Genomic DNA, 15655 nt, shown 5'->3' on the forward strand with positions numbered 1-15655 from the left:
GGGAGCTGATTGGCGGGGCGGCGCGCGCTGCGGCCGTTGGCCTCTTTGAACGCCGGGGCCACGGGGTGCCAGCGCTGTCATGGCCTCTGTGCGTGCGCCGCTCGGCCGTCAGCTCCATCTCCACCGCGATGGCAGTGCTGGTACGTGAGGAGAGGGGACAGAGGGAGCGGGGGGTGAGCTATTTGGTGGTGCTCGAGGGACCAGAGGCCGGCCTCAGGACCTCCCTTCTTGTGAGGAGCAGCCCGTAGCGCGGTGCCTCAGGACCCTCTGGGTTCTCGCGGGGGTCCCCTTCTAAGGCAGAAGGTTCCGACTTCGTGTCTAGCCCTAGCATGCCAAATACAGTAGTCAACGTGTATAATGTACGTAGTAACTAAAGCGGTGCCAAGTCTTGCTGGCCTCTGATTCCGTAGTACAGCGCTGTAAGAGGAACGTGCAGGGCTTGTCACGGCCGAGGCAATGTAGTGAGAGTGTTTTCTAATGTACGAGTCTCTCACAGTGAGACTTTGGCTGTAGGTTTACCCTAGGTATGTTATCAGCCTCAATTCATCGAAGCTGAAAACCCTGTCATTTACCTTCATTGTTCTTTGCTGTTCTGAAAATCTCATTTCTAGCATGTACCCCCCTGCAAGGATCCCGTAATGTTAAGCCATCAGATGGAGTGAGAAGTTTGCTGTCCTCTGAAGCATGCCAAGGGGTTAGGAAACAGAAAAGTAAGTAAAAATTGCACAGAACACAATGATAAGATATCTTTAGATGCTACAATTGTTAGTGCTGTTACTGCTCTGCTCTTCAGAAATTGGTTTCTGTTGCAGAGACTCACTGTCTACCTTCCGACTCAAAGAAGCAGCTGTAAAAACATCTGTTGGAATCTTCCAAAAATAGCTTTATATGTGACTTTTTCTAATTAGGGGGTCCTCTGGAGGTCAAATAAACTACTAATTAACCTTGGGTTTAGAGATACTTTAAATGCATTTTTAGTATCTAAAGCATCCCTCAGTTCAAAACTGACATTATGGATCTGGATCATGGCAGGGAAACTTGGCAGAAGTGGAAATACCAAAACTGTCTGTTACCTGGCAGTCTGTCTCTAAACTTTGTCAAGTGCCCAGATGACTAATATTGAACTGTCTGATTGCAGTAAAAAAGCAGCTGGTATGGGGTTGTCAAGTTGATAGTCTAACAACCAGGTGGAATGTTGTCTTTTGTACACAGTTAATAAACCTTGTGTAGTTTGGTTACATTTCCCCCCGTGTGCATGTGCACTCTCTTCCTTCACCATTCTCTTCTGCATCCTTCAGGTGAGACAAATCTGAGCAGTGAGAAGAGTGCACCCACCCCAGTAACTGCAAGGAGACTCATATCTCTTGGATCAACGGTAAGACTCTGCTCTGGTGTCTGTAGCACTGTTAAATCCCAGCTAAATCTCTCTGACTGCTTAAACAATACAGCCTCTTCATACAATTGTCATTAACCTACCCAAGTGAACTATGGAACATATTGTTGTGTCTGTGTTCCGTAGTAACTAAGCAGGAAAAATGAAATTGCTGCATCCTTGGGAATTGTGTGATAATTAACTTGGGACTACAGAGCAACTTGTTATATTTGGTGCTATGCTGTTGGGATTTCTTTTCCTCTTGCTCACCATGTAGTTATGGTGTGATTCTTTCTTTTTAAGGAGATGGTGTTTTGGTTCCTTCTTTCATGGGCTGGGCAAGGCAGAGTGGAAACCTGGTGGTGTAAGAAACAGGGTGGGGATGGTACTGCATGTGCAGGTTCTCAGTGTCCTATGCAAGGATATGGATTTCAAGATTTGTATCTTAACAAGCTGAAAAATTATAGCCCTGACTTACTACTTAAGTTTACAAGTATTGGTGATGTAGGATAAAATTGTTCAAACAAACCTGAGGTGAAGATATTAGAATGTTTTTATGAAGCTTAGTGGGTCCTAAAGTCTCCAACTTTGTTAATCTCCTTCCTGTCCCTGTGGTTATGAGCTGTCCCTTCAGAGTAATGCTGATGAGAAAGTAGAAGGGTAAACCCCATCCTAACCTGATACTTTTCTGCCCTGTCTGGAAGAGACAAAGGTTTGCTCTTTATTTGGTGTATATCTTTGTAGTATTGTCTATATGAAGCACCCACTCTTGTATTTAATTGTGTTCAGCTACTATGAAGCTAGAGATTTCTAACACATCTCTTTTCCAAAGCCGGCTAATGGGATTGTGAAGATTAAAAAAGATCTTATGCTTATGAAAGAGAAAAAGAAACAGAAGGCACTGGAGAAGGAGGTATGAATACATTATGTGAGTGAATTCCTGTCATGTTTCCCACTTACCATAATAAAAACTACAAGCCGGTAGAATTGGCCTCTTTTGCATCACACAGCATACAAGTAGTTTACAAACAGCTCTGTGCAAAAGAAAGATTATCAGATATGCATGTACAAAGCTAATGGAATTGCATTAATTCTGGCTGATTGTGAACAGTTACTTTGTCAGTCTTCTCAAAAACAGAACTAAGTCCTCTGTTGGCTACCCCATAAAGGCTCTGTTTCATTTAACTGTTGCTAGCTAAGATTTTTTGCTCACTAATTGTCATACTTTTAATGCTTAAGAGGCACCCTAAACTGTATCCGTACACTTCTGTGTGCTAATTGGTGCCTTGTGTCTCAAATGTCACATTCTTCCTTTTTGTCTGTCACAGCCAAAAAGGAAAGTTTGCTTCTGTTGCGTATTAAAGCTAAAACTGTTCTAATTTTAACATGTTGTACTGGCTCAGTAGCATAAAATAAGTCAGGTGAAACATTGCTATTGTATCATGTGTAATAACAGAGAATTGTGGTGATTCTGTTGTTTCCTTCCTGTGAATGAGAGTTACAGATATATATTCTGAATGGAAGTAAATACAGTTTGGGTACTTATGCCTGTGATTTACTTGGAGAGGCTAAACTAATGATAGTAAGAAATAAAGAAAATACCTCATGTTTTAGATCCGTGCATTAGTGAGAGAACGTGGAGAGCAGGATAAAAAACTTCAGGCTCTGGATGAAGATTTTGTTAAGATTGAAGCAAAGCTGAGTGCTGCAGTTCAGGAGAAAACCTCTCTTTCAGCAAATGTTGCATGCCTGAAGAAACAGCTTTTGGAGCTAACAAGAAGCAATGAACTACTGAAGTCAAAGGTATTCAGACAAATAAGTACATCTTTGCTTTGCCTTTGCTGTTATTGAGCTTCCTGTGCAAAAGGAAGCTTTAGTTGCTGATCAGCATCTGTTTTGACATAGAGCATGTCTGGTTTGGGATCTTGTACCCATCTGTCTAAACACAGAGTCGGAGGGGAACAGCTTGGAAAGGGTTGTGTGAACAGCAATTCATACAAAGGAATAATGCTTAGTGGTTTTATCTTCTTTTCTAACAAGCTGTCTGAAGATGGTGTGCAGAAGAAAATGAGCAGCCTGTGCATGGAGTTGATGAAGCTCAGAAACATGAGGGATGCTAAGGAAAAGGTATGACCATTTGCACAGGACAGTAATTCTGAGCTGCTCAGGAACAAAACAAATGATCCTCAGTATAGTCTGAAGCTCTTGGTGGTGGTTGTCGCTTAATAAGTGGCTGATATCTTTACAGAGGGATACTTGCAATCCCGTTTAGCACAGTAGTAGGTGCTATCAATAAACTGTAGTGATGAATTAAATTTCAGTTTACCACTGTCTCTTCCACAACACCCTCTTTTTTTATTAAATCTCATTTTAATGTTAATACATGTAGTTTGGGGTTTGTTTTTTTTTTTTCAGACTGCACTGGCAAAGCAGGAAGACATGGAAATGAAGCTTCAGGAAGTGCAGAGAAATCTAGAGCATTCAAAAGGAAAAGTAGCACAGTTACAAGAAAAACTGTAAGTGCTAGGAAGGGAATGAGATGATGACCTAGCTGTGTTTCCATGCTTACCCTTTGTAGTAACCAAAATACAGGCTGTCCTCCCTACTGAGAAGGAACAGACATTATTAGTGTTTGTCATCTGGAATAAATATGATGGAATGAAGTTCTAACAGCTGCTGCAGTTTGATAAAACAACCATTAAAAACATTGTTTCTCTAGTGTATCTAATCTTTTTCCAAAAGATAAAATATATCATGTCAACCCTTTGTCTTCCAGTGTGGTATGGGTGGGGTTTTCTTGGGTATGGGGTGGAGAGGGAAAACATACGTCTTTAGAACAGAATTGTTGTTCAGGTTGGAGGAGGACATTTGTATGGATAGGATATTTCTGACCTTTAGACTACTAAGTTAGGAATAAGCAAGAATAGAAAAGCATTAGAGCAGGAGCTGAAATCCTAATTTAGCAGCCAGGCATTTGGCATGGATTTGATAAACTCATTCATGTTCTCCAGAGGAGTGCATTGAAGAGCCATTGTGGTGCCTTCAGAGCTGCTTGGGTGTAGACACGTGCTCTGAAGAAAGGCAACTGCAGAGTCTCAGCTTCAGCAGCTCTGTGTAGATGGAGAGTGAGTTCTAACACAGCACTTTCTATTCTGCCCCAAAAATGTCATGTGCTGTACAGGAACAGTACACTAATGTGTAGCCTGTTGCTGAGGATAGTGACCTAGGAAAAATTAACTTCCAAGCTGTGTTTGATGTCATGTTGGCACAACTGGCACTGCAGCACAAACTTGGCTGTTAACATACACAAAGGTAATAATGCAGATAGTGCAGGTCACAAAGGGAGGAGATGATAATTTGCTACAAAAGCTGCATTATGTTAATGTATTATTATGTTTGTGGCATATTGCTTGTGGCAAAATGTGGCTTAGCATCTTTACTACAAATGAGAAGACTGTCTGGAACAGGTATGAAAAGAGGGAAGAATCACCTCTTAGAGCCAATATCAGTTTTTCAGCCAAACTGGGAAAGTGTATTACTAATTAACTCTGAATTTGTTTAAATATATCTGTCATAAAAACTGTCTGGTTTTAGGTCTGCTACTGAGAGAGAGAAAGTTGAAGAAAAGTCTGACACTGAAAAACTTCTGGAATATATCACGGAGCTCAGGTAACAACAAATTGTTCTCAAGAAGTTAGTTTTCCTTTTGGAAACCCAACAGTCCTAAGCATTTTCCTTTGTGTTGATGTGTAAGCTTACAAACAAAATTTAGTGGTAACAAGTGCCTGAATTTTCTTCTACAGTAGTGTTGCAGAAACAGCTGAGAAATACAAACTAGAAGTCACCCGGATGGAGGAGACACTGAGTAAGAAAGACCAAGATATTGAGATCCTGAAGAATACCCTCAAAACAAAAGAGGAAGAATCATGTAAACTGATGAAAGAACTTAATGAGAGGTGTCAACTGCTTCAACAAGAGAAAGGTAATTGTTAGTTCTTGTACACTGTTCCATATGTTCGATCACTCACATGTCTTAAAGCATCTCAAATAGGTTTTTTCTAAAATGTCAATTTAGACTGGTTTGTTCCAAATGAGAAGTCTCTGAGCTCCAGCTAGAAACACCAAGGCATATTTTTAACAACAGGGAAATCCCTTCACATCTGACATCTGTTAAGTCTGAATTGGTGTTTCCATGGAGGGTAACTTGGGTAGATAGTACACAATGAAAATTGTAGGAGTGGCCTTAATCTGAAAGATGAACACTTAAGAAGTTCTTGTTCCTTACTCTTCATTGAGAAGCAGTATAGTATTGTGTGAATTCACTGCTAACAGCTTGTGTACAGGTTCATTGAGGTGCTGGGAATATGGCAAGGATCCCATCTTCACGTCCTTACCCCTTCTCTCCCTACACCAGCAACTCTGCAATCTGAGATGTGTACTCAGTTTTCTGTACCAGCTGCCTTCTGTGTACTAGTTTGTGAAAGAAACTTTGGGGAACTCATGTAGTTGTTTTCCCCAGCCATATGCTCTTCTGGTGAAGGCTAATTGCTTGGTCCAAACACTCCTGTTGTTTAAAATAATTTTAAAGTGGTATACCTCGAGCCAATTTTGAGGAGTTTCCAGATGGGTTTAAGGGATGGGTTTGTTTTGTGTGGGGTTTTCTTTCTGTGTTTTTGGTAGTTAGGCAAGGGAAAAACAAACAAACTAAAGATGGAATGGAAATATTATGAATAATACATATTGTAGCTATTTGAAGATAGAGAAGAGAATTTGTGTTTTATTGACAATTTCTCTATGCAGAGAAAGAGTTGTCTGAGACCAAAGGACAGTTCCTGAGTATGAATGCTGAAATAGAAGACCTGAAAAAAAAAATTGATTTGGCAGAACAGGAACACCAAAAACTGCTTCAGAAGCATGAGGAGGTCATCTCTCAGCTGCGGCAAGAGAAGGTAAATACAGACTATAAATTAGTCTAAAAATAGGTTGTAATCTCAAGGATTGGCACTAAAAATTCTTGTTTGGATTACGCATGAGATGTGCATTTCACAGTTAGGTTATCATTAATATGGCAAAGTGGGTACTGGCCTGCAGAAACTTGTGTGGTCTAATAGGTCTAAGAATCATTGCTGGTGGGATGGAGGTTTTGGTTCTTCCCATAGATTTGAAGTTTAAATGCTGAAAACTAGCCCTCTACTACCCAGAAGGTACTGGTAGTTTTAAAATCTGTGGTACTCTGGCATGCAGGAGTCATCTGCATCAATGCAGCAGAAGTTACTGGAGTTTGAAGATGAAGTAACAAGTGAGAGACATCTTCTGGAAGAAGAGCTGAATGATACCATGAAGGAGCTGAATAAATTGCATGCAAAGGAAAAGAAAGCTGAAAAGTTGGTGAAGCGATTGGAACAAGAAATCAAATCTCAACGTCTTGAACTTGCACAGATGGAAGAAAAGTTGACAGGGTTTGTGAAAGAAACTTTCTGATTCTAAAGCTTTGAAAGGAAGAATGTTAAATCAGTAGTGTAAACAGAGCTTCTGAGCCCAATTCAGGTTTTAGAGGCCTGAGCAGATCTGAAGTTATTTCTTGTTGATTGTTGATTACCAATAGTGATGAGATCTGATCACTAGCAGTAGTAACTTGAGTCAGTATCAATAGTAACTTGAGTCAGTTTTACATTGTTGTAATTTAACACGCACACAAAAAAAAAAAGGCAGTTGGGATTTGCTTGAAAGGCTGGTGTTGTAGTGCTCTGACCTTGCTGTGCTGGGTAAGCTATGTGCATGTTGTACTGGCTGTTTCTGTCCTGGAGAAGGCAATGACAAAAAGATTTTTCAAGCCAGTTGTTTCTTGTTTAAGTTTACTATTGGGTCTTCAGTCTATTCTATAACTCCCTTGGAAAATAAGGGGAGGGGGAAATCATTAATAATACCTATTTGTGAAGATTGTGCTTTAGTATGTGAGAAGTTACTGGTTTGTCACAATTAATTTATTGCTGCTGCTTCAAGCCTTCTGTAACTGATAGCAGCATTTGGTGATGCATTCAGACATGCTTCTCTCCAGTGTGCAATGCTGAATTTTTATTTCAGGAAGAATGCAGAGTTGGAGCAAATCAAGGAAATGCATAGCAGTGCTGTATTGCAAATCCAAGAAGAGCACAGCAATACACTGCAGAAACTTGGAAAGGCTGTTGCTGACTTTGAAAGGTATTTAAGTTTTATTAATGTATAGGACAGGGATTATCTCTAAGATGACAATAAAATGTACTGTTCATTTATGTGCCTTGGTACTTCACACTGTATGTGAGTGTTGGCATGGCAGTAGAGCAGAGGATTTTGTGATGGTATTTGGTGGCATTAAGAATTTGAGTACTAGGCAAGTATAGTGACACAGTATCACTGTCTAGTTCAGGAAATTGGATATTTCTTCTTCCAAAATGTAACCAGTTGGAGGTGTTAAGTGCTTTTAAATCACAATGGGATTTGTAACTAGTGATGGTGTTCTTGGCACTGAAATGTCTTGCAAAAAGACTTGTTTAGAATCAAAATTTGCACTGAATTGAGAAGTTTCCTACAGTTACTGCAAGTTTTTTACCTTAAAATATTCAGGTTGTGGAAGTATGTAAAAAGTGATACTGTTACTACTACGTATGCATGGTCCTTCACCCATGAAGGATCCTGTGGGATATTTGCCAATACCAACTACAGACAGTAGGTGCTTTGCTGTTTGAAATAAGCTTCAGATAGAGTAGGTCTTGTATTTTAAAATACCTACAAAAATATGGTAGTATCTGTATCATCGAATTCATTGTAGTGTTACTGCTTATGGCTTTATGGAACTTTGTGTTGTGGTTTCTTTCTTACCTTTGGATTCATCAGTGCCTGTATGCTGCCATATCTTCAGAGTATAAAATCCTTGATACTTGCTAGCATGAGCTTGTATTGCTCTTGTAAGGTGTAAACATGTCAGTCTGTATTTTGCCTGAAGTAATAAGATTTTTCTCATTTGTACTGTAATACCAGCTACAAGAAAGCATCAGCTGAAGAAATTTGCAATTTTAAACTGGAGAATACCTCTCTGCGAGAAGAAGTTGCCAACCTAAAAAAAGTAGGCCAAGAGAATCTGCAGTTGCTTCAAGAAGCAGAATACACTAAAAACAAAGCAAATGAAGAATGTGCAAGGTACTACACAGACAAACTTTTCCGTAAGCTAAGGAACACAAACTAAGACTTGGCTTCCTAACTAGAACTTCATGTGATGCTCTACAAGATCAGATCAGTATTTGGTGTAAGCAGTAGTTTCTTGCTTTTCCTAGTGCACAAGGTTGAAAATACTGACAGTCAAAATTTATTAAGTTTATATGCATTAGGTCTGTCCAATCAGTTATTTTGACTTTTGTTTATATGTGGAACACAGAGGAAGAGGAAAATACTTGAATGAAATATGTTGGAATAGTCTGTTTCAGAAATGCCAGTTACAGTGACTGCTCTGCAAATAAGATCCCCAGGGGAGACAAATACTAAATGCAGAACTGACTCTTTGCCACTCCAGTCTGAATGATGTCACCTCAAGTTCTGCTCACAAGCAAATGCCAATTAACCATCCATGAATTGCCACACTGTGATGATGTAAACTGAGGTTCTCTCTCTGCCTAATATGAGGCACCACAGTGCAGCTGATGTGAAATAACACCCAAGAAGTTGTGTTAGGCCAGTAGCTGAGGACGTGCTTCTCTAGCTGTCTAACAGCAGTTCAGTGATCTATGTTCCCTATGGTTCTGTGCTGGTTAAGATGCTCCCCTTTCTTTCCTCCCACCTGCTTAATGTCTCCAGTTTCCATTAGAGCTGGTAAAAGAAAAACTGAAGAGGTATTTCCTGGTTGAGGTGGCAGGGAAGGGATGGAACAAACAGCTGGGGCTGAAGAGGGGTCAGTGCTTTTAGTTGTAGGGTTTTTGAAATCTTGCATACATCCACACTGAACAGTCTTGATTAGTTCCTGCTTGAGCAAATCTCTGGATGTAAAGCCTAACTGCTAAACTATCCCTGCTAAAAGCTGCTGGCATTGATTCAACCTTAAATGAGCAGTATGATCTTTCTGTGCTTCAAAAGGACTGCTTATAGGAAAAGTTAAAAATGTTGTTCATCTTAATTGCCTTCTGTACTACTGTTTTCTTTGTGGCACTGTTTGTGCAAATTTTTATTTCAGTTCTACTAACAGCTTTTCAACCATATTTACTTGTGGGTTTTAGATTTAGTGTAGTGGAAAAAAAAAATCAAGGGCTCATTAAGAGATTATGGTATTTTCCTCAGGATGCTTTTAGAAGTCCAGACCAAGCTTGCACTAAAAGAAGCAGAAACACAGAGAACAAAAGAGTCTTGCCTTGCTCAAATGACTAAACTTCAGGAAAAACTTGAGGAGCAAACTGAAGATCTGAAAAGAGAACTTGAAGCAGAAAGATTAAGGTGACTTTCTCAAACTAGAACTGCATATTATGGCACATCCAAGTTTTATTGGGAAGAAGTGCTGAGAGCTAACAAGGAACATAATGAAATTCCACTTCTTTTTAGGAAAACCGTTAGTGAAGATGTGACCTCTGGCTTAAAGAAAGAGATCAAGACCTGGCGTAAACTGTATGAAGATTTACACAACAAAGTTAAGCCTTTTCAGGTGTGTTGTGAAGGAGGTGTTTGTTAGTATCTGTTGACATAAGACTTTTGCAGTTGGCTGAAGTTCTACTCTTGAGAAGTAAATATGCTACTTCCCATTCCAAGGCATTTATTCTGCAGTGGTTTCCTAAGTTACTATCCAGTGAGCCAGCTATTCCCCTTCCCAAACTAATCTTCCTTGGTAGATTTCAGTTCAGTAAAAAGCTATGCTTAGTTGAAAGATTTCTAAGACATTCAAATGTATTTCAGCAACAACTAGATGCTTTTGAAGCTGAGAAGAATGCGCTCCTGGAGGAGCATGGGGCAGCCCAAGAAGAACTGAATAAACTGAGTGATGCATATGCTAAACTACTTGGCCACCAGAACATGAAGCAAAAAATCAAGCATGTTATGAAGTTGAAGGAAGACAATGCCCACCTGAAGCAGGTTTGTGAAATGAAAAATTAGAAATCTGCAAGTTACTAATGTGCTTGATGCTTTTGTTTGTTGCTGTAAATATTTATAGACTAATCCTGCAAGCTACTTCTTCTGTGCTTCTTAAATTCCCTGCATGAAGCAGATTACAATAAACCACCAGCCTTCAGAAAAGCTAAGAGAATCTGTTTTTGAATTTTTGACTGAATTTACAACATACAGAAGAATCAGCAGTACAAATAAGTACCTCTACTTAGTTTGGTTGGCTTTTCATACCTTTTTTGGGGGTCCTAGACTTAATAAATTGTCTGCTGAAACTTTCAGACTGCCATACAGCTTAGTGGTGTTACACTGTACCTGTACCTTGCTGCTGGTTTCTCTACACCTGTACGTTTGGGTTGGGTTTTAATGCCACCAGTCATTGTCTGTATGTTTAGCATTAGATAAAATGGCCCCCTCAGTAAATGTTGAAGCAGCCTCTTCTCCTGTTCTTCATCTAACATCCAAGCATTGTTTTCTCCAGGAAGTCTCAAAACTGCGTGCATTGCTGGCCAAGGAAAAGCAAACCAACAGACATCTTCAGGAGCAGCTGTGTGCAGTACAGGGCATTAAGCGTTTTGATCCTTCCAAAGCTTTCCAGCATGATAGCAAGGAAAATATTCCTCCAAAAACACCTCTAAAAGAAGGTAAGTTTGATATTGATGTAGCCTTTGTGCCTCTTAAGCTTAAACAAAGAAGGTATGAGAGTCTTGCATAGTCTGCTGCATCTGGGGGAGGTGAATGGCACGTCTTGTTCTACAGCAGATGTTGGAGGCTGCATCAATGGGGCACTCCCAGTGTACAGTTTGCTACTGTGCCTTCCAGCCCAGATCCTTACAATCTGACAGGAGCAGGTGGTGTGCCAGGTCAGACAGCAGAGCCATTTTCCTTCTGTCACCAGCTCACATGTTACAGCTGATGAGGTGACAGGAAGTACCTCCTGCACAGGTCATGGGGTACAAGTGGCTCAGCCACACCTTTGCACCCTGGTTCTTTAGCTGCTACCTGGCAGGACCCTACACCACTGCAGGTGTCAAGGGAAGATGCAAAAGGTCTTGCAGATAAATGTGGAGTGGAGGAAAAGATGGAGTGCATGAGGACAAACCAAGGGAAGCAGGGTAGGGGAGAGAGTTTTGTTAGAGTGTCTGTTCCAAGGTCTGGAATCCTGGCTTACCTGTAAGATTCAGTGTAGGACCTTCTGTGCCCCAGGAGACAAGAAATTATTTCGTGTGGTGGGAGCAATAGTGAAAAACTCAAACGTCATAACATTTTTCCATTACAGGTAATAAAAACAAAATTTGAAGTCTTCTTGGTATTAAGAAAATAAATCACCCATAAATTCGTGTGCTACAGGAAGGAGACTTCAGTAGACTGCTTCTTCAAGGTGAACTTGGATGCTGTATATAATACAAATCAGTAGGAGCCCTAGCAAAATGATTTAAAATTATGTACTTTTAGAAAAACTGTTTTACTGAGAAGCAACACATGACTGCATGTTCCTGACTCCTGGTAACATCACTGCAGGCATGAATTCTGAAAAGTGTTCAGTGTTGTACTTTTTGGATATGCTGAAGCTGCTTAGTTCAGTTTTGAACAAAGCATTTAAGTTTGGAAAAGGCGAATGAGCACTGGAGAACAAGATTACAAATGAAATAGATTTCAGTCAAGTTTTTTGATTTTTATATATTTTTAATTTTTTTTCTTTCCATCTATCTTATGTATACAATTCTATGTTAAATTAATTTTGCTGCTTATAGCTGCTTTGGTACCAATGGCAACAATACTGCCAAGAGACCCTTCTACTTCTGTGGCCTACATACTATAGAAGCAGTGTAGAAAATGAGACTGTACACTTAACTTTGATATTATGTGTGATCTATATTCAGTGTATGCAAATTTAAATCCTGGGGCTAGGTGTTGCAGCTATTGATCTTCAGAAGAGTATTTTCAGGTCAAAGTCAAATTGACTGCATTTATCTAAACATTTGTGTACTGGGACTGAGATTAGTGTCTTAAGAGTAATGTTGTGTCCACTGGACTCTTAAATTGCCACAAAGCCTTTGTAGCCAGCTGTTGTAAGTGATCAGTGCTACAGTGACAGGGAATAACAACCAAACTTGTCTCACTTGGGTGGGAGGACACCCACTGTATTCACATGCATTGTACAGACTGGAACTGTGGCATGGGGGAAAGAATCTGTTTAACTGCATTTAAAATCAAGACTATTTTAGCACAATAAAAAATTTAAATGAAAGGATTTGTCCATTTCCTTTGCAAACTAGGGATAAAACCCAAAATTACATTACAGTGGGATTCATCTAATGTTCTTTTTTCTAGTCTTGTCTTCATAACAAAGCCCAGTGTCAGCCTTGCTTCAAAAACTACATATTCTCTAGTCTTAGGGAAATTATTTAGCTGAACTGTGCAACATATACAACCTGAAATTCTCTTATTTCTTAATACAGAAGTAAATACTGTATGTAAGTCAAAGGTGGAACTGTGTTTTTGTTATGTCTGTGCAGCTATCTTGCACCGAGGTGCTGCAGAGGCAGTACCCAAAGCTTAGCTGGTAGAATTTATTGCCATTTATGCTGACATTGTGAATTTACAGAGACCTCATAATTCCTAGGAAGTTATATACAAAAAAAGCATATTAAGTCCAAGGAAAGAAGTTGCTAGATGTTATCTGTTAATGTCATCTTTGTGTATTTGCTGGATTACTTGATCCTCTGAAGACTGAGGATGGGGATTAGCTTCAAGTGTTTTAATTAAGAGAGCACTTGGTGTTCAATTTAGCAGCCCAAAGTGTTGAGAGACATTTTGATAAAGAAGTTGCTAGAAGTATATTATACTGGAGTTGTCTCATTGTGGAGAAAAAAAAAATGAAGGTTTTCTTGTCTGAAAGATGTAAATGGAGTAAAAAAATTGTAGAGGAAACAGGCATTTGTCTGAATGTTAATGAAAGGTTCCACCAAACTCAAAAACTCAAAACATAAAAATGGAGACACTGAGATAAGGTATTTTTTTTTCTGTTTTTTTGGGGTTTTTTTTTGACTCATTTTTGGTGTTTGACATGTCGTATGTCAAATTAGCAAGAGTTTTTTGACAGAAGGTACAAATATGCCAAGGGAAGCCAGAAATGGCAGGTGTCACATGACTGGACTTTTAGGGTTGCTACATCTTCATTTGATACAGCTGGCATGAGTATGCTTATATTGCCAGAAGAAAAGGAAACTCCAGCAAATAATTCTGCTAGCCCTACAGCAAGGGTGATCTTTGAGCTTTAAAACATTGATAAATCATGTGGAGCAGAGTGGGGAGAAAAGCAAAGGGTGGAAGTCAAGGGGAAATTGAGGGGTTTTTGTCAGCTTCAGTCCTAGGAGGCTTTACCACTTTCATGCACATATGCAATGAAGTATTAAAAACTGAAACCTTGACATTTGTAGCTCAACTGACTTATGTATTCACTGCAGGAATCCATTACTTTCATGTTGCAGAAGATTTTTTTTTTAATTGAAAAATCCATGATTTAACACAAAGTTACTTCTCTGATCATTCATCTTGCTGTATTGTAGCAAGAGCTGGGCTGTGTTTAGTTGAAATGTAAAATGAAGAGCTCTTGGAATTCTCAACCTGCCTGACCTAATTAGAACCCTCCTACTGTTTGCTATAAAAGACAAACTGTATAAGACTCAGTGCCAGTGCTTTGAAAGGATCTTACACACACAATGGCTGTTCTTGCTCATGCTGACTGTTATGAGGTAAAAATTTAAGCTCATACTGAGCTGCTTAAATGGTACCACTGGGACCAGACCAAAAGCTTAACAGGATTCAGAGCCACATGTGATGTAGGGCTTGGATTTGTGTTTTGGTTTCAAAGGTCAGTAGAGCCGGTGCTGCTCTCAGCCCATGTGCTCTCTGCAGGCACAGCAAAGGAATAAGTGCACAGTTGAACTGCAATGATTTCCTAGGCTGGTAATTCCCTCTGTGGTTTGGCAATGCCTGAAATGCTGCTGGAAATGGAGCAGGTAAGGCTCTGGATATTTGCATTAACAGGTTGCTACCACACTTTGATTACAAAATCAAGGGAAAAGCAAACAGGAGGAGGAGAGAGGGAGAGAGAGTTAATTATGCTTTAGTCTCTGTGAATTACAGTCTGAAATGTTAATTTAATGAGTGGTCCATTTAGTCACCCACAGATGCATTATGCTTAAGTGACTGTGAGCTAGACAACAATAGCATTTTTATTTAGCTGTTCCATGAAATCATAGTGTTTCACAAAGTGAATGTGACAATAATAATAAAGAAATTGAAAGTATAGGTAGAACACTACAGAACTCAAGGTAAATATTTGAGGAAAAAATAGATTATATTATATAATGAAGATACAAAAACTATATATAATTTAACTTATTCTGGTGACATATTTTACAGGCTGATTGATGATTGTAGCTTGAGATTTCAGGGCTCGTGCTTTTGCTATTTTCCTCCTGCTCTGAACCTGGAAGACAAAATTTTTATTTCCACATCATGGTTTTTAAGAACACAGGGAGCTCTTCTAGGCTGTGTTGGGAGGAGGTGATGTGACATCAGGTGTACTGGGAGTTCTTACCTCCATGCTGATAAACAGTTTGGTATTTCTTTGTAGATTTTTCTTCCTGATTTCAAGTTATGAATTACTGATATTTTGAAATAGAATTCCAAGGTTAATGGAAGGGAATTAAATGTCAATAGCTTGTTACAGAGGATAAAAGGGCATCTGCATTCCATGAAGGCAGACACTAGCTGAAGTGGCTTATTTTAATTTTTTTATATATATACACCTTTTTGTCCTTTAAATGTTAGTTGTTTGCTATAAATAAAGGTCATTTACAATATTGTATTAAATTTAGTATGATGCTATTAAATTTTGGTAGACTTTTCTGCTTTTCTTTATTGTGTACTACCACTTAAAACTCTTTTAATCAAGTCAAGTTGAAATAAATTCATCGGGGTAGATACAAGTGTGAATGTAGCTACAGTGAGTTTTGGCCAGTAGTTTTTATGCATCTACTTAAGTTCTCCTGCTAAAAAAATGCTAGGCCCAGTCTCTGCCTTTGTGGGACAGAAATGGTACAGTAACACTTTGTGTACAGTATCCTGTTACCTTCAAAACTTGTATTAAAAGAA

At 39.3% G+C, this 15655-nt stretch overlaps 1 protein-coding gene across 1 annotated transcript; it reads left to right on the plus strand.

Moving 5' to 3' along the window:
* The first annotated feature begins 31 nt into the window (after positions 1 to 31).
* Positions 32 to 15336, plus strand: HMMR (hyaluronan mediated motility receptor). Its single transcript, XM_069028505.1, has 18 exons — positions 32 to 140; positions 612 to 710; positions 1299 to 1375; positions 2205 to 2285; positions 2987 to 3175; positions 3413 to 3499; positions 3788 to 3888; positions 4967 to 5041; positions 5176 to 5354; positions 6173 to 6321; positions 6617 to 6831; positions 7457 to 7573; positions 8390 to 8548; positions 9677 to 9829; positions 9935 to 10034; positions 10283 to 10459; positions 10971 to 11133; positions 11769 to 15336. Exons 1-18 carry the CDS (start codon positions 80 to 82, stop codon positions 11786 to 11788), a joined length of 2202 nt encoding a protein of 733 aa, XP_068884606.1. The 5' UTR covers positions 32 to 79; the 3' UTR covers positions 11789 to 15336.
* Positions 15337 to 15655: the final 319 nt, after the last annotated feature.

Source organism: Aphelocoma coerulescens, chromosome 13 (genome assembly GCF_041296385.1).
Source record: "Aphelocoma coerulescens isolate FSJ_1873_10779 chromosome 13, UR_Acoe_1.0, whole genome shotgun sequence".
NCBI lineage: Eukaryota > Metazoa > Chordata > Aves > Passeriformes > Corvidae > Aphelocoma > Aphelocoma coerulescens.